This window comes from Somniosus microcephalus, chromosome 11 (assembly GCF_052327205.1).
Source record: "Somniosus microcephalus isolate GS21.2 chromosome 11, FLI_Smic_1.0, whole genome shotgun sequence".
Taxonomy (NCBI): domain Eukaryota; kingdom Metazoa; phylum Chordata; class Chondrichthyes; order Squaliformes; family Somniosidae; genus Somniosus; species Somniosus microcephalus.
In genome coordinates, this window is record NC_140997.1 from 8,316,570 (window position 1) to 8,344,053 (window position 27,484).

Sequence of the window (27,484 nt, forward strand, 5' to 3'; positions counted from 1 at the left end):
CAGGATTGAGTGTCCCAGCACTGACTGTGTGTATAAAAGGACAGAGTGTCCCAGCACTGATTGTGTGTGTATAACACAACTGATTGTCCCAGCACTGACTGTGTGTATAAAAGGACTGAGTGTCCCAGCACTGACTGTTTGTATAACAGGACAGAGTGTCCCAGCACTGATTGTGTGTGTATAACACAACTGATTGTCCCACCCCCCCGCGGCATTGCCGGCTGTTTCCAGAGAGCCCGGCACTTCTCCTTGGTGCCGGGCTCATTTGCCAGCACTCGCCAGCGGGGATCGCGCTGCTGCAGGCACCTCCCCCTTAAGACTGAGAAGAAGGCCTGCAGTACCGCAGGCTGCCGTGCCGCAGCGGGTGGCGCTGCGGCACATTGCACGCCGATATTCAGTTTCAGCGCCCCAAGCGGGGCACCGAAACCCTTGTTTAGCGGCCGGCTTCCACTTGGGGCACTGAAACTGAATATCCCGCTGGCGCAAGTGGCTCCGCGCGCAGCGGTAATTCCAGCGCCCAGGCGAGCTGGGCGCCCCTAACTGAATTTCTAGGCCTGAGTGTCCCAGCACTGACTGTGTGTGTGGAACAGGACTGAATGTCCCAGCACAGACTGTGTGTAACAAGACTGAGTGTCCCAGCACTGACTGTGTGTGTAACAGGACTAAGTGTCCCAGCACTGACTGTGTCTGTATAACAGGACTGAGAGTCCCAGCACTGACTGTGTGTGTATAACAGGACTGAGTGTCCCAGCACTGACTGTGTCTGTATAACAGGACTGAGAGTCCCAGCACTGATTGTGTGTGTATAACAGGACTGAGTGTCCCAACACTGACTGTGTGTGTAACAGGACTGAGTGTCCCAGCGCTGACTGTGTGTGTATAACAGGACTGAGTGTCCCAGCACCGACTGTGTGTGTAACAGGACTGAGTGTCCCAGCACTGACTGTGTGTGTAACAGGACTGAGTGTCCCAGCACTGACTGTGTGTGTAACAGGACTGAGTATCCTACTACCGACTGTGTCTATAACAGGACTGAGTGTCCCAGCACCGACTGTGTCTATAACAGGACTGAGTGTCCCAGCACTGGCTGTGTGTGTAACAGGACAGACTGTCCCAGCACTGACTGTGTGTGTATAACAGGACTGAGTGTCCCAGCACTGACTGTGTGTGTAACAGGACTGAGTGTCCCAGCACTGACTGTGTGTGTATAACAGGATTGAGTGTCCCAGCACTGACGGTGTGTATAAAAGGACTGAGTGTCGCAGCACTGACTGTGTGTATAACAGGACTGAGTGTCCCAGCACTGACTGTGTGTGTAACCGGACTGAGTGTGCCAGCATTGACTGTGTATGTAACAGGACTGAGTGTCCCAGCACTGACTTTGTGTGTATAACAGGATTGAGTGTCCCAGCACTGACGGTATGTATCAAAGGACTGACTGTCCCAGCACTGACTGTGTGTATAACAGGACTGAGTGTCCCAGCACTGAATGTGTGTATAAAGGGACTGAGTGTCCCAGCACCGACTGTTTGTATAACAGGACAGAGTGTTCCAGCACTGATTGTGTGTGTATAATACAACTGATTGTCCCAGCACTGACTGTCTGTATAACAGGACTGAATGTCCCAGCACTGAATGTGTGTTTAACATAACTGATTGTCCCAGCACTGACTGTGTGTATAAAAGTACTGACTCTCCCGGCACTGACTGTGTGTGTAAGAGGACTGAGTGCCCCAGCACTGACTTTGTGTGTATAACAGGATTGAGTGTCCCAGCACTGACTGTGTGTATAAAAGGACTGAGTGTCCCAGCACTGACTGTGTGTGTAACAGGACTGAGTGCCCCAGCACTGACTGTGTGTATAACAGGACTGAGTGTCCCAGCACTGACTGTGTGTGTAACAGGACCGAGTGTCCCAGCACTGACTGTGTGTGTAACAGGACTGAGTGTCCCAGCACTGACTGTGTGTATAACAGGACTGAGTGTCCCAGCACTGACTGTGTGTATGACAGGACTGAGTGTCCCAGCACTGACTGTGTGTGTATAACAGGACTGAGTGTCCCAGCATTGACTGTGTGTATAACAGGACTGAGTGTCCCAGCACTGACTGGGTGTGTAACAGGACTGAGTGTCCCAGCACAGACTGTGTGTATAACAGGACTGAGTTTTGCAGCACTGACTGTGTGTGTAACAGGACTGAGTGTCCCAGCACTGACTGTGTGCATGTAACAGGACTGAGTGTCCCAGCACTGACTGTGTGTGTGTGTAACAGGACTGAGAGTCCCAGCACTGACTGTGTGTGTAACAGGACTGAGTGTCCCAGCACTGACTGTGTGCATGTAACAGGACTGAGTGTCCCAGCACTGACTGTGTGTGTAACAGGACTGAGTATCCTACTACCGACTGTGTCTATAACAGGACTGAGTGTCCCAGCACCGACTGTGTCTATAACAGGACTGAGTGTCCCAGCACTGGCTGTGTGTGTAACAGGACAGACTGTCCCAGCACTGACTGTGTGTGTATAACAGGACTGAGTGTCCCAGCACTGACTGTGTGTGTAACAGGACTGAGTGTCCCAGCACTGACTGTGTGTGTATAACAGGATTGAGTGTCCCAGCACTGACGGTGTGTATAAAAGGACTGAGTGTCGCAGCACAGACTGTGTGTATAACAGGACTGAGTGTCCCAGCACTGACTGTGTGTGTAACCGGACTGAGTGTGCCAGCATTGACTGTGTATGTAACAGGACTGAGTGTCCCAGCACTGACGGTGTGTATCAAAGGACTGACTGTCCCAGCACTGACTGTGTGTATAACAGGACTGAGTGTCCCAGCACTGAATGTGTGTCTAAAAGGACTGACTCTCCCGGCACTGACTGTGTGTGTAAGAGGACTGAGTGCCCCAGCACTGACTTTGTGTGTATAACAGGATTGAGTGTCCCAGCACTGACTGTGTGTATAAAAGGACTGAGTGTCCCAGCACTGACTGTGTGTGTATAACAGGATTGAGTGCCCCAGCACTGACTTTGTGTGTATAACAGGACTGAGTGTCCCAGCACTGACTGTGTGTGTATAACAGGACTGAGTGTCCCAGCACTGACAGTGTGTGTATAACAGGATTGAGTGTCCCAGCACTGACTGTGTGTGTAAGAGAACTGATTGTCCCAGAAGTGACTGTCTGTATAACAGGACTGAATGTCCCAGCACTGACTGTGTGTGTAAGAGGACTGAGTGTCCCAGCACTGACTGTGTGCATAAAAGGACTGACTGTCCCAGCACTGACTGTGTGTGTAAGAGGACTGAGTGTCCCAGCACTGACTGTGTGTGCAAAAGGTCTGAGTGTCCCAGCACTGACTTTGTGTGTATGACAGGATTGAGTGTCCCAGCACTGACTTTGTGTGTATAACAGGATTGAGTGTCCCAGCACTGACTGTGTGTATAAAAGGACTGAGTGTCCCAGCACTGACTGTGTGTGTAAGAGGACTGAGTGTCCCAGCACTGACTTTGTGTGTATGACAGGACTGAGAGTCCCAGCACTGACTGTGTGTGTATAACAGGACTGAGAGTCCCAGCACTGACTGTGTATATAACAGGACTGTGTGTCCCAGCAGTGACGATGTCTGTATAACAGGACTGAGTGTCCCAGCACTGACTTTGTGTGTTTAACATAACTGAGTGTCCGACCACTGACTGTGTGTGTAACAGGACTGAGTATCCTGCCACTGACTTGGTCTATAACAGGACTGAGTGTCCCAGCACTGGCTGTGTGTATGTAACAGGACTGAGTGTCCCAGCACTGACTGTGTGTATAACAGGACTGAATGTCCCAGCACTGACTGTGTGTGTATAACAGGACTGAGTGTCCGAGCACCGACTGTGTCTATAACAGGACTGAGTGTCCCAGCACTGACTGTGTGTGTAACAGGACTGAGTGTCCCAGCACAGACTGTGTGTGTATAACAGGACTGAGTGTCCCAGCACTGACTGTGTGTGCATAACAGGACTGAGTGTCCCAGCACTGACTGTGTGTTTATAACAGGACTGAGTGTCCGAGCACCGACTGTGTCTATAACAGGACTGAGTGTCCCAGCACTGACTGTGTGTGTAACAGGACTGAGTGTCCCAGCACAGACTGTGTGTGTATAACAGGACTGAGTGTCCCAGCACTGACTGTGTGTGTATAACAGGACTGAGTGTCCCAGCACTGACTGTGTGTATATAACAGGACTGAGTGTCCCAGCACTGACAGTGTGTGTATAACAGGATTGAGTGTCCCAGCACTGACTGTTTGTATAACAGGACAGAGTGTCCCAGCACTGATTGTGTGTGTATAACACAACTGATTGTCCCAGCACTGATTGTCTGTGTAACAGGACTGAGTGTCCCAGCACTGACAGTGTGTGTATAACAGGACTGAGTGTCCCACCACTGACAGTGTGTATAACAGGACTGAGTGTCCCAGCACTGACTGTGTGTATAAAAGGACTGAGTGTCCCAGCACTGACTGTGTGTATAACAGGACTGAGTGTCCCAGCACTGACTGTGTGTGTGTAACAGGAATGAGTGTCCCTGCACTGACTATGTGTGTAACAGGACTGTGTGTCCCCGCAGTGACGATGTCTGTATAACAGGACTGAGTGTCCCAACACTGACTGTGTGTCTAACAGGACCGAATGTCCCAGCACTGACTGTGTGTATATAACAGGACTGAGTGTCCCAGCACTGCATGTGTGTGTAACAGGACTGAGTGTCCCAGCACAGACTGTGTGTGTAACAGGACTGACTGTCCCAGCACTGACTTTGTGTGTATAACAGGCTTGAGTTTCCCTACACTGACGGTGTGTATAAAAGGACTGAGTTTCCTAGCACTGACTGTTTGCATAACAGGACAGAGTGTCGCAGCATTGATTGTGTGTGTATAACACAACTGATTGTCCCAGCACTGACTGTCTGTGTAACAGGACTGAGTGTCCCAGCACTGACTGTGTGTATGACAGGACTGAGTGTCCCAGCACTGACTGTGTGTGTAAGAGAACTGATTGTCCCAGAAGTGACTGTCTGTATAACAGGACTGAATGTCCCAGCACTGACTGTGTGTGTAAGAGGACTGAGTGTCCCAGCACTGACTGTGTGTGTAAGAGAACTGATTGTCCCAGAAGTGACTGTCTGTATAACAGGACTGACTGTCCCAGCATTGGCTGTGTGTGTAAGAGGACTGAGTGTCCCAGCACTGACTTTGTGTGTATAACAGGATTGAGTGTCCCAGCACTGACTTTGTGTGTATAACAGGATTGAGTGTCCCAGCACTGACTTTGTGTGTATAACAGGATTGAGTGTCCCAGCATTGACTGTGTGTATAAAAGGACTGAGTGTCCCAGCACTGGCTGTTTGTATAACAGGACAGAGTGTCCCAGCACTGATTGTGTGTGTATAACACAACTGATTGTCCCAGCACTGACTGTCTGTGTAACAGGACTGAGTGTCCCAGCACTGACTATGTGTATGACAGGACTGAGTGTCCCAGCACTGACTGTCTGTATAACAGGACTCAATGTCCCTGCACTGACTGTGTGTTTAACATAACTGATTGTCCCAGCACTGACTGTGTGTATAAAAGGACTGAGTGTCCCAGCACTGACTTTGTTTGTATAACAGGATTGAGTGTCCCAGCACTGACATTGTGTGTATAACAGGATTGAGTGTCCCAGCGCTGACTGTGTGTATAAATGGACTGTGTGTCCCAGTACTGACTGTGTGTATAACAGGACTGAGAGTCCCAGCACTGACTGTGTGTATAACAGGACTGAATGTCCCAGCACTGACTGTGTGCATAACAGGAAAGAGTGTCGCAGCACAGATTGTATGTGTATAACACAACTGATTGTCCCAGCACTGACTGTGTGTGTAACAGGACTTAGTGTCCCAGCACTGACTGTGTGTATAAAAGGACTGAGTGTCCCAGCACTGAATGTGTGTATAAAAGGACTGAGTTTCCCAGCACTGACTGTTTGTATAACAGGACAGAGTGTCGCAGCATTGATTGTGTGTGTATAACACAACTGATTGTCCCAGCACTGACTGTCTGTGTAACAGGACTGAGTGTCCCAGCACTGACTGTGTGTGTAAGAGAAATGATTGTCCCAGAAGTGACTGTCTGTATAACAGGACTGAATGTCCCAGCACTGACTGTGTGTGTAAGAGGACTGAGTGTCCCAGCACTGACTGTGTGCATAAAAGGACTGACTGTCCCAGCACTGACTGTGTGTGTAAGAGGACTGAGTGTCCCAGCACTGACTGCGTGTATAACAGGATTGAGTGTCCCAGCACTGACTTTGTGTGTATAACAGGATTGAGTGTCCCAGCACTGACTGTATGTATAAAAGGACTGAGTGTCCCAGCACTGACTGTTTGTATAACAGGACAGAGTGACCCAGCACTGATTGTGTGTGTATAACACAACTGATTGTCCCAGCACTGACTGTCTGTGTAACATGACTGAGAGTCCCAGCACTGACTGTGTCTATGACAGGACTGAGTGTCCCAGCACTGACTGTCTGTATAACAGGACTGAATGTCCCTGCACTGACTGTGTGTTTAACATAACTGATTGTCCCAGCACTGACTGTGTGTTTAAAAGGACTGAGTGTCCCAGCACTGACTTTGTGTGTATAACAGGATTGAGTGTCCCAGCACTGACATTGTGTGTATAACAGGATTGAGTTTCCCAGCACTGACTGTGTGTATAACAGGACTGAGGGTCCCAGCACTGGCTGTGTGTGTAACAAGACTGAGTGTCCCAGCATTGACTGTGTGTGTAACAGGACTGAGTGTCCCAGCACTGAATGTGTGTATAAAAGGACTGAGTTTCCCATCACTGACTGTTTGCATAACAGGACAGAGTGTCGCAGCACAGATTGTGTGTGTATAACACAACTGATTGTCCCAGCACTGACTGTATGTGTAACAGGACTGAGTGTCCCAGCACTGACTGTGTGTATAAAAGGACTGAGTGTCCCAGCACTGAATGTGTGTATAAAAGGACTGAGTTTCCCAGCACTGACTGTTTGTGTAACAGGACAGAGTGTCGCAGCATTGATTGTGTGTGTATAACACAACTGATTGTCCCAGCACTGACTGTCTGTGTAACAGGACTGAGTGTCCCAGCACTGACTGTGTGTATGACAGGACTGAGTGTCCCAGCACTGACTGTGTGTGTAAGAGAACTGATTGTCCCAGAAGTGACTGTCTGTATAACAGGACTGAATGTCCCAGCACTGACTGTGTGTGTAAGAGGACTGAGTGTCCCAGCACTGACTGTGTGCATAAAAGGACTGACTGTCCCAGCACTGACTGTGTGTGTAAGAGGACTGAGTGTCCCAGCACTGACTGTGTGTGCAAAAGGTCTGAGTGTCCCAGCACTGACTTTGTGTGTATGACAGGATTGAGTGTCCCAGCACTGACTTTGTGTGTATAACAGGATTGAGTGTCCCAGCACTGACTGTGTGTATAAAAGGACTGAGTGTCCCAGCACTGACTGTGTGTGTAAGAGGACTGAGTGTCCCAGCACTGACTTTGTGTGTATGACAGGATTGAGTGTCCCAGCACTGACTTTGTGTGTATAACAGGATTGAGTGTCCCAGCACTGACTGTGTGTATAAAAGGACTGAGTGTCCCAGCACTGACTGTTTGTATAACAGGACAGAGTGTCCCAGCACTGATTGTGTGTGTATAACACAACTGATTGTCCCAGCACTGACTGTGTGTATGACAGGACTGAGTGTCCCAGCACTGACTGTCTGTATAACAGGACTGAATGTCCCTGCACTGACTGTGTGTTTAACATAACTGATTGTCCCAGCACTGACTGTGTGTATAAAAGGACTGAGTGTCCCAGCACTGACTTTGTGTGTATAACAGGATTGAGTGTCCCAGCGCTGACTGTGTGTATAAATGGACTGTGTGTCCCAGCACTGACTGTGTCTGTATAACAGGACTGAGAGTCCCAGCACTGATTGTGTGTGTATAACAGGACTGAGTGTCCCAACACTGACTGTGTGTGTGTAACATGACTGAGTGTCCCAGCGCTGACTTTGTGTGTATAACAGGATTGAGTGTCCCAGCGCTGACTGTGTGTATAAATGGACTGTGTGTCCCAGCACTGACTGTGTCTGTATAACAGGACTGAGAGTCCCAGCACTGATTGTGTGTGTATAACAGGACTGAGTGTCCCAGCACTGACTGTGTGTATAAAAGGACTGAGTGTCCCAGCACTGACTGTTTGTATAACAGGACAGAGTGTCCCAGCACTGACTGTGTGTGTAACAGGACTGAGCCAGCGCTGACTTTGTGTGTATAACAGGATTGAGTGTCCCAGCACTGACTGTGTGTATAAAAGGACAGAGTGTCCCAGCACTGATTGTGTGTGTATAACACAACTGATTGTCCCAGCACTGACTGTGTGTATAAAAGGACTGAGTGTCCCAGCACTGACTGTTTGTATAACAGGACAGAGTGTCCCAGCACTGATTGTGTGTGTATAACACAACTGATTGTCCCACCCCCCCGCGGCATTGCCGGCTGTTTCCAGAGAGCCCGGCACTTCTCCTTGGTGCCGGGCTCATTTGCCAGCACTCGCCAGCGGGGATCGCGCTGCTGCAGGCACCTCCCCCTTAAGACTGAGAAGAAGGCCTGCAGTACCGCAGGCTGCCGTGCCGCAGCGGGTGGCGCTGCGGCACATTGCACGCCGATATTCAGTTTCAGCGCCCCAAGCGGGGCACCGAAACCCTTGTTTAGCGGCCGGCTTCCACTTGGGGCACTGAAACTGAATATCCCGCTGGCGCAAGTGGCTCCGCGCGCAGCGGTAATTCCAGCGCCCAGGCGAGCTGGGCGCCCCTAACTGAATTTCTAGGCCTGAGTGTCCCAGCACTGACTGTGTGTGTGGAACAGGACTGAATGTCCCAGCACAGACTGTGTGTAACAAGACTGAGTGTCCCAGCACTGACTGTGTGTGTAACAGGACTAAGTGTCCCAGCACTGACTGTGTCTGTATAACAGGACTGAGAGTCCCAGCACTGACTGTGTGTGTATAACAGGACTGAGTGTCCCAGCACTGACTGTGTCTGTATAACAGGACTGAGAGTCCCAGCACTGATTGTGTGTGTATAACAGGACTGAGTGTCCCAACACTGACTGTGTGTGTAACAGGACTGAGTGTCCCAGCGCTGACTGTGTGTGTATAACAGGACTGAGTGTCCCAGCACCGACTGTGTGTGTAACAGGACTGAGTGTCCCAGCACTGACTGTGTGTGTAACAGGACTGAGTGTCCCAGCACTGACTGTGTGTGTAACAGGACTGAGTATCCTACTACCGACTGTGTCTATAACAGGACTGAGTGTCCCAGCACCGACTGTGTCTATAACAGGACTGAGTGTCCCAGCACTGGCTGTGTGTGTAACAGGACAGACTGTCCCAGCACTGACTGTGTGTGTATAACAGGACTGAGTGTCCCAGCACTGACTGTGTGTGTAACAGGACTGAGTGTCCCAGCACTGACTGTGTGTGTATAACAGGATTGAGTGTCCCAGCACTGACGGTGTGTATAAAAGGACTGAGTGTCGCAGCACTGACTGTGTGTATAACAGGACTGAGTGTCCCAGCACTGACTGTGTGTGTAACCGGACTGAGTGTGCCAGCATTGACTGTGTATGTAACAGGACTGAGTGTCCCAGCACTGACTTTGTGTGTATAACAGGATTGAGTGTCCCAGCACTGACGGTATGTATCAAAGGACTGACTGTCCCAGCACTGACTGTGTGTATAACAGGACTGAGTGTCCCAGCACTGAATGTGTGTATAAAGGGACTGAGTGTCCCAGCACCGACTGTTTGTATAACAGGACAGAGTGTTCCAGCACTGATTGTGTGTGTATAATACAACTGATTGTCCCAGCACTGACTGTCTGTATAACAGGACTGAATGTCCCAGCACTGAATGTGTGTTTAACATAACTGATTGTCCCAGCACTGACTGTGTGTATAAAAGTACTGACTCTCCCGGCACTGACTGTGTGTGTAAGAGGACTGAGTGCCCCAGCACTGACTTTGTGTGTATAACAGGATTGAGTGTCCCAGCACTGACTGTGTGTATAAAAGGACTGAGTGTCCCAGCACTGACTGTGTGTGTAACAGGACTGAGTGCCCCAGCACTGACTGTGTGTATAACAGGACTGAGTGTCCCAGCACTGACTGTGTGTGTAACAGGACCGAGTGTCCCAGCACTGACTGTGTGTGTAACAGGACTGAGTGTCCCAGCACTGACTGTGTGTATAACAGGACTGAGTGTCCCAGCACTGACTGTGTGTATGACAGGACTGAGTGTCCCAGCACTGACTGTGTGTGTATAACAGGACTGAGTGTCCCAGCATTGACTGTGTGTATAACAGGACTGAGTGTCCCAGCACTGACTGGGTGTGTAACAGGACTGAGTGTCCCAGCACAGACTGTGTGTATAACAGGACTGAGTTTTGCAGCACTGACTGTGTGTGTAACAGGACTGAGTGTCCCAGCACTGACTGTGTGCATGTAACAGGACTGAGTGTCCCAGCACTGACTGTGTGTGTGTGTAACAGGACTGAGAGTCCCAGCACTGACTGTGTGTGTAACAGGACTGAGTGTCCCAGCACTGACTGTGTGCATGTAACAGGACTGAGTGTCCCAGCACTGACTGTGTGTGTAACAGGACTGAGTATCCTACTACCGACTGTGTCTATAACAGGACTGAGTGTCCCAGCACCGACTGTGTCTATAACAGGACTGAGTGTCCCAGCACTGGCTGTGTGTGTAACAGGACAGACTGTCCCAGCACTGACTGTGTGTGTATAACAGGACTGAGTGTCCCAGCACTGACTGTGTGTGTAACAGGACTGAGTGTCCCAGCACTGACTGTGTGTGTATAACAGGATTGAGTGTCCCAGCACTGACTGTGTGTATAAAAGGACTGAGTGTCCCAGCACTGACTGTGTGTGTAACAGGACTGAGTGCCCCAGCACTGACTGTGTGTATAACAGGACTGAGTGTCCCAGCACTGACTGTGTGTGTAACAGGACCGAGTGTCCCAGCACTGACTGTGTGTGTAACAGGACTGAGTGTCCCAGCACTGACTGTGTGTATAACAGGACTGAGTGTCCCAGCACTGACTGTGTGTATGACAGGACTGAGTGTCCCAGCACTGACTGTGTGTGTATAACAGGACTGAGTGTCCCAGCATTGACTGTGTGTATAACAGGACTGAGTGTCCCAGCACTGACTGGGTGTGTAACAGGACTGAGTGTCCCAGCACAGACTGTGTGTATAACAGGACTGAGTTTTGCAGCACTGACTGTGTGTGTAACAGGACTGAGTGTCCCAGCACTGACTGTGTGCATGTAACAGGACTGAGTGTCCCAGCACTGACTGTGTGTGTGTGTAACAGGACTGAGAGTCCCAGCACTGACTGTGTGTGTAACAGGACTGAGTGTCCCAGCACTGACTGTGTGCATGTAACAGGACTGAGTGTCCCAGCACTGACTGTGTGTGTAACAGGACTGAGTATCCTACTACCGACTGTGTCTATAACAGGACTGAGTGTCCCAGCACCGACTGTGTCTATAACAGGACTGAGTGTCCCAGCACTGGCTGTGTGTGTAACAGGACAGACTGTCCCAGCACTGACTGTGTGTGTATAACAGGACTGAGTGTCCCAGCACTGACTGTGTGTGTAACAGGACTGAGTGTCCCAGCACTGACTGTGTGTGTATAACAGGATTGAGTGTCCCAGCACTGACGGTGTGTATAAAAGGACTGAGTGTCGCAGCACAGACTGTGTGTATAACAGGACTGAGTGTCCCAGCACTGACTGTGTGTGTAACCGGACTGAGTGTGCCAGCATTGACTGTGTATGTAACAGGACTGAGTGTCCCAGCACTGACGGTGTGTATCAAAGGACTGACTGTCCCAGCACTGACTGTGTGTATAACAGGACTGAGTGTCCCAGCACTGAATGTGTGTCTAAAAGGACTGACTCTCCCGGCACTGACTGTGTGTGTAAGAGGACTGAGTGCCCCAGCACTGACTTTGTGTGTATAACAGGATTGAGTGTCCCAGCACTGACTGTGTGTATAAAAGGACTGAGTGTCCCAGCACTGACTGTGTGTGTATAACAGGATTGAGTGCCCCAGCACTGACTTTGTGTGTATAACAGGACTGAGTGTCCCAGCACTGACTGTGTGTATAACATGACTGAGTGTCCCAGCACTGACTGTGTGTGTAACAGGACTGAGTGTCCCAGCACTGACTGTGTGTGTAACAGGACTGAGTGTCCCAGCACTGACTGTGTGTATAACAGGACTGAGTGTCCCAGCACTGACTGTGTGTATAACAGGACTGAGTGTCCCAGCACTGACTGTGTGTATAACAGGACTGAGTGTCCCAGCACTGACTGTGTGTATAACAGGACTGAGTGTCCCAGCATTGACTGTGTGTATAACAGGACTGAGTGTCCCAGCACTGACTGTGTGTATAACAGGACTGAGTGTCCAAGCACTGACTGTGTGTGTAACAGGACTGAGTGTCCCAGCACTGACTGTGTGTGTAACAGGACTGAGTGTCCCAGCACTGACTGTGTGTATAACAGGACTGCGTGTCCCAGCACTGACTGTGTGTATAACAGGACTGAGTGTCCCAGCACTGACTGTGTGTATAACAGGACTGAGTGTCCCAGCACTGACTGTGTGTATAACAGGACTGAGTGTCCCAGCACTGACTGTGTGTATAACAGGACTGAGTGTCCCAGCACTGACTGTGTGTGTAACAGGACTGAGTGTCCCAGCACTGACTGTGTGTGTAACAGGACTGTGTCCCAGCACTGACTGTGTGTGTGTGTAACAGGACTGAGAGTCCCAGCACTGACTGTGTGTGTGTGTAACAGGACTGAGAGTCCCAGCACTGACTGTGTGTGTAACAGGACTGAGTGTCCCAGCACTGACTGTGTGTATAACAGGACTGAGTGTCCAAGCACCGACTGTGTGTGTAACAGGACTGAGTACCCAACACTGACTGTGTGTGTAATAGGACTGAGTGTCCCAGCACTGACTGTATGTATAACAGGACTGAGTGTCGCAGCACTGACTGTGTGTGTAACAGGACTGAGTGTCCCAGCACTGACTGTGTGTGTAACAGGACTGAGTGTCCCAGCACTGACTTTGTGTGTATAACAGGATTGAATGTCCCAGCACTGACTGTGTGTGTAACAGGACTGAGTATCCTACCACCGACTGTGTCTATAACAGGACTGAGTGTCCCAGCACTGGATGTGTGTATGTAACAGGACTGAGTGTCCCAGCACTGACTGTGTTTATAACAGGACTGAGTGTCCCAGCACCAACTGTGTGTGTAACAGGACTGAGTATCCAACACTGACTGTGTGTGTAAGAGGACAGTCTGTCCCAGCACTGACTGTGTGTGTATAACAGGCCTGAGTGTCCCAGCACTGACTGTGTGTGTAACAGGACTGAGTGTCCCAGTACTGACTGTGTGTGTAACAGGACTGAATGTCCCAGCACTGACTGTGTGTGTAACAGGACTGAATGTCCCAGCACTGACTGTGTGTGTAACAGGACTGAGTGTCCCAGCACTGACTGTGTGTGTATAACAGGACTGACTGTCCCAGCACTGACTGTGTGTGTAACAGGACTGAGTGTCCCAGCACTGACTGTGTGTATAACAGGACTGAGTGTCCCAGCACTGACTGTGTGTGTAACAGGACTGAGTGTCCCAGCACTGACTGTGTGTATAACAGGTCTGAGTGTCCCACCACTGATTTTGTACGAATTTAACTATTATTCCTGGTTTTATCTGTTTTACAAAACTGGGCCTCTTTATCTTCTGATGCTTGTTGATCCCTGGATAATACATGTGGGGTTGTTAAGTCAGTTGAGAAGCTGAACTTTTGTGTTTGAATTTGACAGATAATTGATTAGCTGAACAGCAGTCATTTTTCTGGAATTGAGGTTTTGATGGAAATATATTTGGATCTAAGAACGAGAAATATCCCGTCAGTTAATTCTGATACATTGCCGCAAGCCGTATGCTAGATTGATGCTCGATCAATTATGAATTTTAAATCTGAGATTGATAGCTTTTTGTTAACCAAATGCATTGAGGGATATGGGGCAAAGGCGGGTATATGGAGTTAGGCCACAGATCAGCCATGATCTCAATGAATGGTGAGACAGGCTCGAGGGGCTGAATGGCCTCCTCCTGTTCCTATGAAGTTGGGCTGACCCTGTTGTCATGTTAGATTTAGGAATGAGGAATGAAGTTATTGCTGGAAGATAATTTTAGTGCTGACCACAATTAAAATCCTATTTCCGTGTTGAGTTGTCATTGAGCATTCTCACACAATCCTGTGTCTTGTTACTACACTGCTGTGTTAAACATAGACATCGAAGATAGGAGAAGGAGTATGCCATTCGGCCCCTCGAGCCTGCTCCGCCATTTAATGAGATCATGGCTGATCATCCAAATTCAGTACCCTGTCCCTGCTTTCTCCCCATATCCCTTGATCCCTTTAGCCTTAAGAAATATATCTAACTCCTTCTTGAATATATTTAATGAATTGGCCTCAACTGCCTTGTGTGGTAGAGAATTCCACAGGTTCACCACTCTCTGGGTGAAGAAATTCCTCCTCATCTCTGTCCTAAATGGCTTACCCCTTATCCTTAAACTGTGTTTGGGTAATCAATGGAGCTGATCATCAGGACAGACAGAGAGAGACAGAGACAGACAGAGACAGACTTTCTTCCTACAGCTGACGGCCTTTAGAACCCCAGCTTGGCATCGTCCAATCCAGACCTTCCCCAGTCTGGGCCTATGTGTGACTCCAGTCCCACCCCGGCATGGGTGACTCCTAACTGCCCTCTGAAGTGACCGAGTGAGACACTCTGCTGCAGCGCCGCCTCCTCAGGGTAACTACAGATGGGCAACAAATGTCAGTGATGCCCACCTCCCGAGAATAAATAAATCACACACCCCTCTCATCTTTTGCTTGTACCCAGCCTGGCCTTCCCCACTAAAATCTGTTTCATGACCCTAAAAGTTACAGAAATCACTCGGGATCAGTTTTGTATGTTTGTAATTCTGCTCCCACTGGGGAGAGGTCTGACAGGCATGGCTTTATTAGACAGCCTGCCTGGGTCTACAGCGGGACTCTCAATGATCCGTGACCCGGTTTTATTACATTGGGGAAGGACTAGGGCCGTTTAACAAGACCTCAGGCCATCCATCGTTCAGCGCTCCGTGTGTGCGACTCGCCCACTGACAATAATATTAAGTGTTCAATAGTGATTACATTAATCGACCGGTTTCTGTGGCAAAAATAGTTGAGTAACTTTGTGACTTCCATTAAAGTAATGTCTTGTGATGGAGTGTTCAATAACAGCTGTCTATGGCCTGGGGACGGGGGGATAGAGAACCAATACAGATCTTCCAATATCCCGACTGGTTGATTGATCACCGAGAGAAACAACTGAAGGACTCTTCTCAGCCAGTTGTGTTCCCCCGGTATCAGCACAAGCTGAGGGGGAGCATGTCTGGGCAGGGGTGGGCTGGGCTGGCGAGGACCTGACAAAGAGATTGGTTCAAATATTCTTAAACATCTGTATTGATATAAAATACTTTCAGGATAGAACATGAGAAGCGTCGGGAATGATAAAAGAGCAGTCAGCCCATCAAAGCCCATCCCTCCAGTACATTATCTACCCGCCCAAGCCCAGCTCTCTGCTACAATCACTTCCACCGAGTAAACACGTTTTCCCAAGTAACAACAGAAAATGCTGGAAAAACTCAGCAGGCCAGGCAACATCCGTGGAGAGAAAATAGAGTCAACGTTTCGGGTCAAACCCTTCGTCAAGACTGGAAAAGCACAGGAAATGAAATAGATTGGGAGGCCAGGCTGGGAGAGAACAAAAGAGAAGTGAAGAGACATTAAGAGGTATTCAAAACGAGACGAGATGGTGATCGGACTAGTGGAGACAAAAGACGGCTCTAGATTAGGTGTGAAATGCTCTGGCAGAATGGGAGACAGCTGCCATGTGGGAGAGAAAGGGGGAAGGGCCAAAACAAAGGTGTGGATAAAAAATAAGTAAAAATGTAATAGGGGCCGAGGTTATGATCTGAAATTGTTTTCCCAAGTGTCTGGTGTGAGGCAACAGCTTTCTGACTTAGAGGCAAGAGTGGTGCCACTGCACGCAGGTTGCTGCCAGTTGTAGAAAGGTGCCACCTCCTCACACTTTATCTGATCCAGTCACTAGCTCCTGTGACCTGAGTCCTTGTAACATCTCCTCATGGTATCTGATCTGCTGCAACCACCCAAAACAGACACAATGTAGGAAATAAAGACAGAAAATGCTGGAAAGCCTCAGCATCTGTTGAGGGAGAAACAGAGTTAACGTTTCAGGGCGATGACCCTTCGTCAGAACCGTTTCTAACTCGGTTTCTCTCTCTCGCCACAGACGCTGCCTGACCTGACCGGACCTGCTGAGGCTTTCCAGCATTTGCTGTTTTGATTTCAGATTTCCTGCATCCGCAGTAGTTTTGCTGTTGTTCCAATGGGAAAGGTCACACGGCTGCTCCCGGGCGAGAGAACTGTGCCCGCTGCCTCCTTGACCTCCTGGTTAATTGGGAAACCAAGGTCAAGGTGCATCATAATCAAGGTTGAAAAGAATAAAACAGAAGACTAGATAAATCCGGAAGGGGTGTTTGGGCAACCCCCAGCTTCGGTTTTTGAAATCCTGTAGACTGTGAGATGAAAGGGAAACTGAGGGAATTATTGGTGTTAGAACACAAGGGCGGACAGAATATCTAGTAGTTGGTGAGTTACCGATGTATATCCAAGGCTGTCTCAAAGAGAGGAACTGGCGGCTGATTGAATTGAACTGCGGCTTGTCCTTCACTGTGTACAGCACATCCAGTGCCTTGGCCGGGGGGTGGTGAAGCAGAATGGGTGCACCGTCCAGTGGAGAGATTGCCCAGTGACCATCGCTTTGAACTATAGCGAGATACACAGGCGGGACCAGATACTGGGGAGCAATTGCAGGACGTGTATCTCACCAGGAGGCTCCGAGTTCCTGCCAGTGAGATCTGGAGCACCCGCCTGGGCTCCAAGTCCGCTCTTGCTTTTGCCGACAGGTGCAATAATGTTTGGTAAATATCAGCACTTCTGTGGCAAAAGCCCTTGCTGTATTTTTATCAACAGCATAGTTTTCTGACACTAAAATGTGTAACAAACGGAATACGTCAAATGTTTAAACTAATTAAACAACTAGACCGAATGCATAGCTGGAGCGGTTTATAACTCACGGGAGATCAGAATTGACATGGTTTCCGTGGAACCACTTGTGACCTAACTTCACACAACTTGTTCACACTCTGAGTGTGTCACAGTGACATCAGCAGCTGCTGTATTCTGCTTACCTCATCCGCAATGACATCACCACTGAAGTGTTACAATGATGACATCACCATAGTCATTTTACTCAGTGACTGCTGACCCATGTTATCTCCTGAGGACATGTTCGACAAAATGTCTCCCTGCCCCCCAAACATAAGTCAAACAGAACCCCCAGCTCCTGCCTCCACGCTCACCTCCAGCCCCTTACTCCCTACTCCAGTTCCCTTTCTGACCGTGGATATTTTGAGGATCCCAACAGCTCGGGAACTATTATGATTTGCATAGTGTTCGAGTCCCCCTATCTGTCGTCACCCTCATAACCCTCAGCCCTGTTCTAACTAAAAGTGTCACCCTGCTCCATTGACTGCTGCTAATTGACATCAGCGGCTTTAACCAATCCAGGGGTCTGGCTCCGTATCGAGGATCTCCTCACTTCTTCCTTTGTTCCTGTAGATGCAGAAATGTTTCCACTTGTGGGGGAGACCAGAACTAGGGGCCATCAATATAAGATAGTCACTAATAAATCCAATAGGGAATTCAGGAAAAGAAATCTTTACCCAGAGAGTGGTGAGAATGTGGAACTCGCTACCACAGGGAGTGGTTGAGGCGAACAGTATGGATGCATTTAAGGGGAAACTAGATAAACACATGAGGAATAAAAAGGAATAGAAGGATATGGGGTTAAATGAGGAGGGGTGGGAGGAGGCTGGTGTGGAGCAGAAACACTGGCATAGACTGGTTGGGCCGAATGGCCTGTTTCTGTACTGTACGTTCTATGTATTTCTATTCTATGTCATTTTGATGGTGATCTTAAATGTACTTGCTCCAGTCACTGACCAGTGGAAATAGTTTTTCTCTATTAACCCTATAATCCCTCATAATTTCAAGCGCCTCCATCAGATCTCTTAACCTACACTGCTTGATGAGAAAAGCCACCGTTTCTCTGGTCTCTCCTCGCCACTAACGCCCTTCATCCCAGGGATCACCTGGGTGAATTTCTTCCGCACCCGCTCCATGGCCTTTATAAATTAGACTGAAAACTGGAGGCAATGTTTTAACTGTGGCCTAGCCAATCACTTGTAAAGGATTAGCATTACCGCTTTGCCTTTATACTCTGTTACCTCCCGAGGCACTGGGAACATGTGATACCGTCACTGCTGCCTTATCAAGCAGTTACTTTACTCAGCAACAAGGTAACCATGCCCGGGATTCCCAAGAGGACGACACGGTGAGAACAGGAACAGGAGGAGGCCACCAGGAGCTTATGACCTGGCAAACTTGGATCTCAGTTGCATGGGAGAACATCTCTCCCCCAGGCTGCTCAAGATTCTTCAGTGAAAGGCTGTTTTTACACAGGATTACATCGGATATACGGCACAGAAACAGGCCATTCGGCCCAACCAGTCCATGCCGGTGTTTATGCTCCACTCGAACCTCCTCCCGTCTTTCCTCATCTAAATCTATCAGCATAACCCTCTATTCTCTTCTCCCTCATATGCTTATCCAGCCTCCCCTTAAATGTATCGATACTATTCACTTCAACCACTCCCTGTGGTAGTGAGTTCCACATTCTCACCACTCTCTGGGCAAAGAAGTTTCTTCTGAATTCCCTATTGGATTTCTTGGTGACTATCTTATATTGATGGCCTCTAGTTATGCTCTTCCCCACAAGTGGAAACATTCTCTCTGTATCCACTCTATCAAAACGTTTCATGATTTTAAAGACCTCTGTTAGGTCACCCCTCAGCCTTCTCTTTTCAAGAAAAAAGAGACCCAGCCTGTTCATCCCGTCCTGATATGTACACCCTCGCATTTCTGGTATCATCCTTGTAAATCTTAATTGCACCCTCTCCGGTGCCTCTATATCCTTTTTAGAATATGGCGACCACAACTGTACGCAATACTCCAAGTGTGGTCTAACCAAGGTTCAATACAGGTTTAGCCTAACTTCTCTACTTTTCAATTCTATCCCTCTGGAAATAAACCCTAGTGCTTGGTTTGCTTTTTTATGGCCCTGTTACCCTGTGTCGCTACTTTTACTGATTTGTGTATTTGTACTCCGAGATCCCTTTGCACCTCTACTCCATTTAGATTCTTATTTTCTGAGTAATATGTGATCTCCCTATTTTTCTTACCAAAATGTAATACCTCACATTTATCTGTGTTGAATTTAATTTGGCAATTATATGCCCACTCTGCAAGTTTATTAATGTCTTCTTGTAATTTGTTGCAGTCCTCCTCAGTATTGACTATCCCCCCAATTTGGTGTCATCCGCAAATTTAGAAATTGTGTTTTTGATTCCAAAGTCTAAATCGTTAATATAAATGATGAACAACAGTGGTCCCAGCACTCCATCTGGAACACCAATTCCCACCTTCTGTCAATCTGAATAGCTACCCTTTACCCCAACTCTCTGCTTTCTGTCTTGAAGCCAGTTAGCTATCCATTCTGCTACTTGTCCCCTGACTCCACATTCCCTGACCTTATTCATTAGTCTATTATGTGGTATCTTATCGAAGGCCTTTTGAAAATCTAGATAAATCACATCTACTGCATTACCCTTGTCTACTCTCTCTGTTATCTCTTCAAAAAATTCAATGAGGTTGGTCAAGCAAGACTTACCCTTTTGAAATCCATGCTGACTATTTATTATTATATTTTTGGTTTCTAGATGTTCTTCCATTTTCTCCCTTAGTAGGGATTCCATTATTTTTCCTACCACCGATGTATAGCTGACTGGTCCATAGTTCCCTGGACATGTTCTATCTCCCTTCTTAAATATAGCTATCCATCAGTCCTCTGGCACTACACCTTTTTCTAACAAATTACTAAACATGTGTAGTAATGCCTCTGCGATCTAGATTTTAAAAAAATGCGCGGATGTAATCCATCTGGACCAGTGGTTTTATCCTCTTTGAGTTTCATTAGTTTATTTAATATACCGCCTCATTTTTTTAATTTTAAATGCAGCTATCTCATTACTAATCTCATCATCCGATGCCATCTCCACTAGTTCTCTCTCGCTGGTAAATACAGAAGCAAAGTAATTATTTAATATCTCTGCCATCTATTGCCGCCTGTGATATTATCCTGTCCATCCCTTAGTGGCCCTATTCCCATCCCGACCTTCCTATTTTTATTGATGTGCCTGTAAAATATTTTATTATTTTGCTTTATGTTCCTTGATAATTTAATTTCATAGTTCCTCTTTGCCTTCCTAATTGTTTTTTTGACTTCTCTCCTAATCTCTTCGTATTCTCCCTTATCATGCTCACCCCTGCAGTCCATGTACTTAATGTGTGCCTCTTTCCTTACCCTCGATTTTTCCCTTATCATCCACGGTGTCTCATTAGTGTTTAGCTTGTTCTTGTTTGGAGACAGACTCCTTGCAGACAATCTCGTACTCTTCAATTATCCCTAGAGGTACCTCACTGATCATGCTGAAAGTACAAAGATCAGACCCTTGCATGTGGTAGTGAATTTCAGAGGCTGCGGTTGAGTTTGAGAAATTGGGCTGCACACTGAGATCTCATCCTTGGGATTCCCGATAGGTGCAACAGCTACAAAGTGGAATAACAATGTTGCATTCGCCAAACCTGGTACACCTGCTCTGGATAGTCACAGTCCTATCTCACCAGTGTAACTCTCACTTGCCAAAGGGTGGCCGTAGAATTAGTAAAAGAGCAGGAAATATATTGGGAGCTAAAAAGGTAATTAACCTCAACAGGCACATCACTCTTTCAGCGGTCAACCCGAGCTACCCACTCCTCCAATCCCTCAATCCCTTCTCTCTCCAGAAATACATCCAAGTGTCTCTTGAACCCATCTGCACGTCCGCCTCAATGTCCTTGCACAAACTGACTGCCCTTTGATTCAGTCGAGCACACGAGGTACTTTCTGACAGATGTGTTAATGTATTGATGTAGGTGCCTGAGGATCGAAGTTGAGTTTTAATTAATAGCCACAGCCAGGCATCGAGTGTTGTCTTACCTCTGCCCAGCAGGACCTGAACAATATGCCTACATATGTATTACCAATAAAATCCATACTGCCCCATTAGCCAAGCGGCCTGTCACAAGCAGGTGGCCTTGAGAAGGAGCCGGCAAAGACTCTATGGACTGAATGGCCTCCTTCTGTGCTGTACTGTTGTATAATTCTGTGACAAAAACAGATTAACTGGTCATTATCACATTGCTGTTTGTAGGAGCTTGCTGTGCAAAAATTGGCTGCAGTTTCAACTGTTAATTGGCTGTAAAATGTTTTGGGATGTTTTGAGGTTGTGAAAGGCGCTATAGAAATGCAAGTCCTTTCTTTTTTTCTGATTCATTGAGTTATCTAAGTGATGGCTGGAGACTGCTTTCACTGATCAAAGTAACACTGCCTCATTTACTCAAGGTCACTTATTCCATGAAAACGGTTTGATTAAAAAACACGTTTCATTTAACAGGGCGGAGAAGCTTTCCCTCCTCTTTCCCACAGCCACTTCATGCACAATTGTTGCATTTCAAGATGATTTACTTCACGACAGCACAGACCGAAAAGAACTAGCCAAATAATTTTTCTTGAAGGTGGGAGTACTTTTAAGTGTAACCTCTCTGATAACAGACTGGTTATTCCCTCCGGTATTGTTTACTTTCCCTACCATCATATTAAACCGCTGGGCCTGTTTCCTTCTGTCTGCTTTTTCCTGACCTTTAACAGTGAGAAACTCTCTTGTTTTTTTTGTCTGTTTTTTTGCCAAGCAGGACACAAAGATTATAGACCCACAGTGAGCAGGGAATTCCAGGCACAAGAACACTAGCTGAGCAACATAACCAGGGTAACCGGCAACTCGGGCACTGCCAGGGTAACCGGGGCAACCGGCACCATGGGCACTGCCAGGGTAACCAGGGCAACCGGCACCATGGGCACTGCCAGGGTAACTGGGGCAACCAGCACCCCGGGCACTGCCAGGGTAACCGGGGCAACCGGCACCATGGGCACTGCCAGGGTAACCAGGGCAACCGGCACCATGGGCACTGCCAGGGTAACCAGGGCAACCGGCACCATGGGCACTGCCAGGGTAACCGGGGCAACCAGCACCCCGGGCACTGCCAGGGTAACCGGGGCAACCGGCACCACAGGCACTGCCAGGGCAACCGGCACCCCGGGCACTGCCAGGGTAACCGGGGCAACCGGCACCTTGCGCACTGCCAGGGTAACCGGCAACTCGGGCATTGCCAGTGTAACTGGGGCAACTGGCAAACTCGGGCACTGCCAGGGTAACCAAGGCAACCGGCAACGCGGGCACTGCCAGGGTAACGAGGGTAACCCACACTATCCATACATCACACATAGCATATGTAGGCATGCTGAGTTTGGTTCATTTGCGGGCTGTGCTGGGATTCCTGACTGTGCTGAGAATCCTGGCTGTGCTGGGATAGCGGGCTGTGCTGGGATAGCGGCCTGTGCTGGGATTCCTGGCTGTGCTGGGATAGCGGGCTGTGCTGGGATTCCTGGCTGTGCTGGGATAGCGGGCTGTGCTGGGATAGCGGCCTGTGCTGGGATTCCTGGCTGTGCTGGGATAGCGGGCTGTGCTGGGATAGCGGCCTGTGCTGGGATTCCTGGCTGTGCTGGGATAGCGGGCTGTGCTGGGATTCCTGGCTGTGCTGGGATAGCGGGCTGTGCTGGGATAGCGGGCTGTGCTGGGATAGCTGGCTGTGCTGAGAATCCTGGCTGTGCTGGGGTTGCGGGCTTTGCTTGGTGTTACAACAGAATAAATATCCATGTTATAACATGTTATATCCCCTACTATGCATAACAGGATAAATACCCCGTTTTCCTGTTATTAAGGGGATATTTATGCAGCGCCTCACACACCCTGGATCGGGATTTATCTTTGGTTTTCGGTTCTTAAAACTGTTAGGATTATAACTTCATAATTTGTCATTTAAATTGAAAAATGACTATCGCACCCACTGATAGTCAGAGCCCGGGACACACAGCTCCCTCAATACAGCCTCAGCCTTTCTCTCTCTCTCCCTCCGTCCCTCTCTCTCTCTCCCTTTCTCTATTTCTCTTTTCTTTCTGTCTCTATCTCTCTTTCACGTTGTATCCCCTCCTCTTGCTCTCTCGCTCCTTCCTACCCGGACCCGGACCCCGCTGGGTGCCGCCGGCTCTCGGGGCAGTGGGGCCGGACAGGCCGGGTCCAGAGGCTCAATGTCCCGCCGCCGCTCCACCTGATCCAGACACGGTTGGATGGAAGCAGAGACCCGCCCGGAGCGCAACTCCCGGTGGCCTGGGATAGGAATGGGAAGGGGATCCAGGGAATGTGCAGAGATTAGGGACTGGGGTAGGGAATAGGAGCTGGGACAGGGATCAGGGACAGGGATCAGGGGCTGGGATCAGGGACTGGGGAAGGATATCGAGTTGGGAAACGGATCAGGATCGAATCAATGGAAGAGACGAGAGACCAAGACATGGACGGGGTGGGACGTGGGAAGGGGTCTCAGGAATGGGGCAATAAATCAGGGAGTGCGAGGAATTAGGAAATGGACAAGAAATGGGGCAGGGAACCGGGATGGAACGGGGAATTGGGATGGGAAAAGAGATCCAGCAATGGGAATCAGGGATGGGACCAGAGTTGGGACAGGGACTGGGGGAGGGGGAGAAGGACTGGGGGAGAGGGGCTGGGGGAGGGGGAGGGGGACAGGGGCTGGGGGAGAGGGACTGGGGGAGGGACTGGGGGAGGGGGAGAGGGGCTGGGGGAGGGGGACAGGGACTGGGGGAGGGGGAAAGAGACTGGGAGAGGGGGAGAGGGGCTGGGGAGGGGGAGAGGGGCTGGGGGAGGGGGAGAGGGACTGGGGGAGGGACTGGGAGAGGGGGAGAGGGACTGGGGGAGGGGGAGAGGGACTGGGGGAGAGGGACAGAGGGACTGGGAGAGGGACAGAGGGACTGGGAGAGGGGGAGAGGGACTGGGGGAGGGGGAGAGGGGCTGGGGGAGGGGGACATGGGCTGGGGGAGGGGGGAGAGGGGCTGGGGGAGGGGGGAGAGGGACTGAGGGGAGAGGGACTGGGAGAGGGGGAGAGGGACTGGGAGAGGGGGAGAGGGACTGGGGGAGGGACAGAGGGACTGGGAGAGGGACAGAGGGACTGGGAGAGGGACAGAGGGACTGGGGGAGGGGGAGAGGGGCTGGGGGAGGGGGGAGAGGGGCTGGGGGAGGGGGACAGGGGCTGGGGGAGGGGGACAGGGGCTGGGGGAGGGGGAGAGGGACTGGGGACAATCTGGGAAATACCTTCCAGACAGCAGGTCCTCCAGAGGCCGGAGTGGGTCATGACCTCCTCGTTCTTCCTGACCGTGTCGTTGTCGCTGCTGGACTTGGACCGACAGACTCCCCGGGAGTAGAGCCAGTAATCGGTGCCCACCGCGATGGTCATCAGGCTGAAGGCGGCGAAAGCTCCCACCGTGGTCAACAGCATCTGCATCCCGCGGTCACACACCGCCATCATGGTGCAGCCCCCCCCCCCCCCGGCTCTGCCCCGGGGCAGTCCCGGCCCCCTAACCCCGGCCCGGCTGCAGCATGGCCCCGGCCGCCGCTCTCCGGGCGGAGGATGGAGCTGCTCCGCCGACCAGTCCGCAGCTCGGCGGCTCTGGAGAGGAGGGAGGGGAGAGGGAGCGGTCTGTCTGTCTGTCTGTCAGCCTCGGCTCGTCAGCCGCGCCTCCAAACCCAGCCCCGTCCCTACTGCCGGTCACCCGGGTCGGGTCGGGTCAGCAGGCAGACACCCAGAGACAGAGACACAGACCCAGACACAGACCCACAGACACAGACAGACCGCTTCCAGTGCCGGACCCCAGCCCCCATAGTCTCTCCCCCGAGGGCTCTGTCTCTCTTTCTCTGTCTGTCTCTCTCTCTGTCTCTTTCTCTCTCTGTCTCTCTCTGTTTAATCATCTTCGCCCCAATTAGAAGAATGAGGGGGTAAAGCCGGGAAACTGGCCGCAGAAGGCCGAGGGAGGGGGGTCACCATCAACAGGAAGACTCACCCACTCCCCCCAAAAAAACTATAAAATCCCAGAAAGCCACAATTGCCAGCCGGGGTCAGCAGTGACCCCGGGGCCGGGCTCAGTCACACCCGGACCCCCGACAGGTGAAAATGTCCAGACACCCGACCCCCAGACTCCCGACCCCCCAGACACCAGACTCCCGACCCCCAGACTCCCAACCCCCAGACACCAGACTCCCGACCCCCAGACACCCGACCCCCAGACACCAGACTCCCGACCCCCAGACTCCCAACCCCCAGACACCAGACTCCCGACCCCCAGACACCCGACCCCCAGACTCCCGACCCCCCAGACATCAGACTCCCGACCCCCAGACTCCCAACCCCCAGACACCAGACTCCCGACCCCCAGACACCCGACCCCCAGACACCAGACTCCCGACCCCCAGACACCCGACCCCCAGACTCCCGACCCCCAGACTCCCAACCCCCAGACACCAGACTCCCGACCCCCAGACACCCGACCCCCAGACACCAGACTCCCGACCCCCAGACTCCCGACGCCCAGACACCAGACTCCCGACCCCCAGACACCCAACCCCCCCAGACACCCGACTCCCGACCCCCAGACACCCGACTCCCGGCCCCCAGACACCCGACCCTCAGACACCAGACTCCCGACCCCGGATCAGCAGCTCCGGCTCCCGGTGCCCGCTGTTTCTCGCCGTTTCTGAATTTAAATCTTGCCCCATTAACGCCCCGGCTCAGGAAATCGTCTCTTTACTCCGTATTTTTGGTAAATGTCCCGATTAGTTCAGCCGGAGTCGGCGCTTGTGAATTCTCGGCGTTGTACCGGAGACAGACCCGGGGTCCAGTTTGTAACACAGAATTATTTTAATATTTGCACTGACCAAATTAATGTTGGGAATATTCGGGATCAGTGTTTAAACGCTGCTGTTTTAACAGAGTATTAACCGATTTAAAATAAACAGGTTAACATTAGTGACTGCCTCCTGCATACTGGAGGTAAACTCCCGGAACATCAGTGTGAAGAGTGTTGTACACTGCCATGCTGTGGAATAAGGGGAAATAATATTGGCAGCTCGGGACTAATGAGATATAAAAAATGTGCAATGGGACACAGTTTGTTCCTGTTTGTCTTTACTGGTGTTTATGTTTTTTTTATTTGAAAGAAAGACTTACATTTATACATTTGACCCGATATGAAGTTCCTCCCATATAGGCACGCCATCACAAAGACCGCCTATTTCCACCTCCGTAACATCGCATGTCTCCACCCTTGCCTCAGCTCATCCTGAAACCCTCATCCATACCTTTGTTACCTCTAGTCCTGACTATTCCAACGCACTCCTGGCCGGCCTCCCACATTCTACCCTACGTAAACTTGAGGTCATCCAAAACTCGGCTGCCCGTGTCCTAACTCGCACCAAGTCCCGTTCGCCCATCACCCCCTGTGCTCGCTGACCTACACTGGCTCCCGGTTAAGCAACGCCTTGATTTCAGAATTCTCATCCTTGTTTTCAAATCCCTCCATGGCCTCGCCCCTCCCTATCTCTGTAATCTCCTCCAGCCCCACAACCCCCCTGAGATATCTGCGCTCCTCTAATTCTGCCCTCTTGAGGATCCCTGATTATAATCGCTCCACCATTGGTGGCCGTGCCTTCTGTTGCCTGGGCACTAAGCTCTGGAATTCCCTGCCTAAACCTCTCCGCCTCGCTACCTCTCCTTTAAGACCAACTTTTGGTCACCTGCCCTAATATCTCATGATGTGGTTTGGTGTCAAATTTTGTTTTATAATGCTCCCATGAAGACGTTTTACTACGTTAAAGGTGCTATATAAATGCAAGTTGTTATATCGCATCTTTTACATCGCAAAGCGTTTTAAAACCAATGAGGTTATTTCGAAGTGTAGCGAGTGTTGTAATGTAGGAAGCGCTGCAAACTCCCACAAGCAGCAATGTTGTAATAAGAACATAACATAAGAACATAAGAAATAGGA

General features: G+C 50.0%; 1 protein-coding gene across 2 annotated transcripts in view; it reads right to left on the minus strand.

The window, feature by feature from the left end:
- The window catches only part of LOC147110286 (voltage-dependent calcium channel gamma-3 subunit-like), a 92,675-nt gene extending 67,581 nt beyond the window's left edge, over positions 1-25,094 (minus strand). Inside the window, exon 1 of one of the 2 annotated variants that reach the window (XM_086000114.1) lies at positions 24,759-25,094. In XM_086000114.1, the coding sequence (XP_085856240.1) occupies positions 24,759-24,972 (214 nt within the window). In that variant the 5' untranslated portion in view covers positions 24,973-25,094. The remainder of the gene's footprint in view (positions 1-24,758) is intronic. The other variant, XM_086000112.1, reaches the window with a different exon arrangement.
- Positions 25,095-27,484: the final 2,390 nt, after the last annotated feature.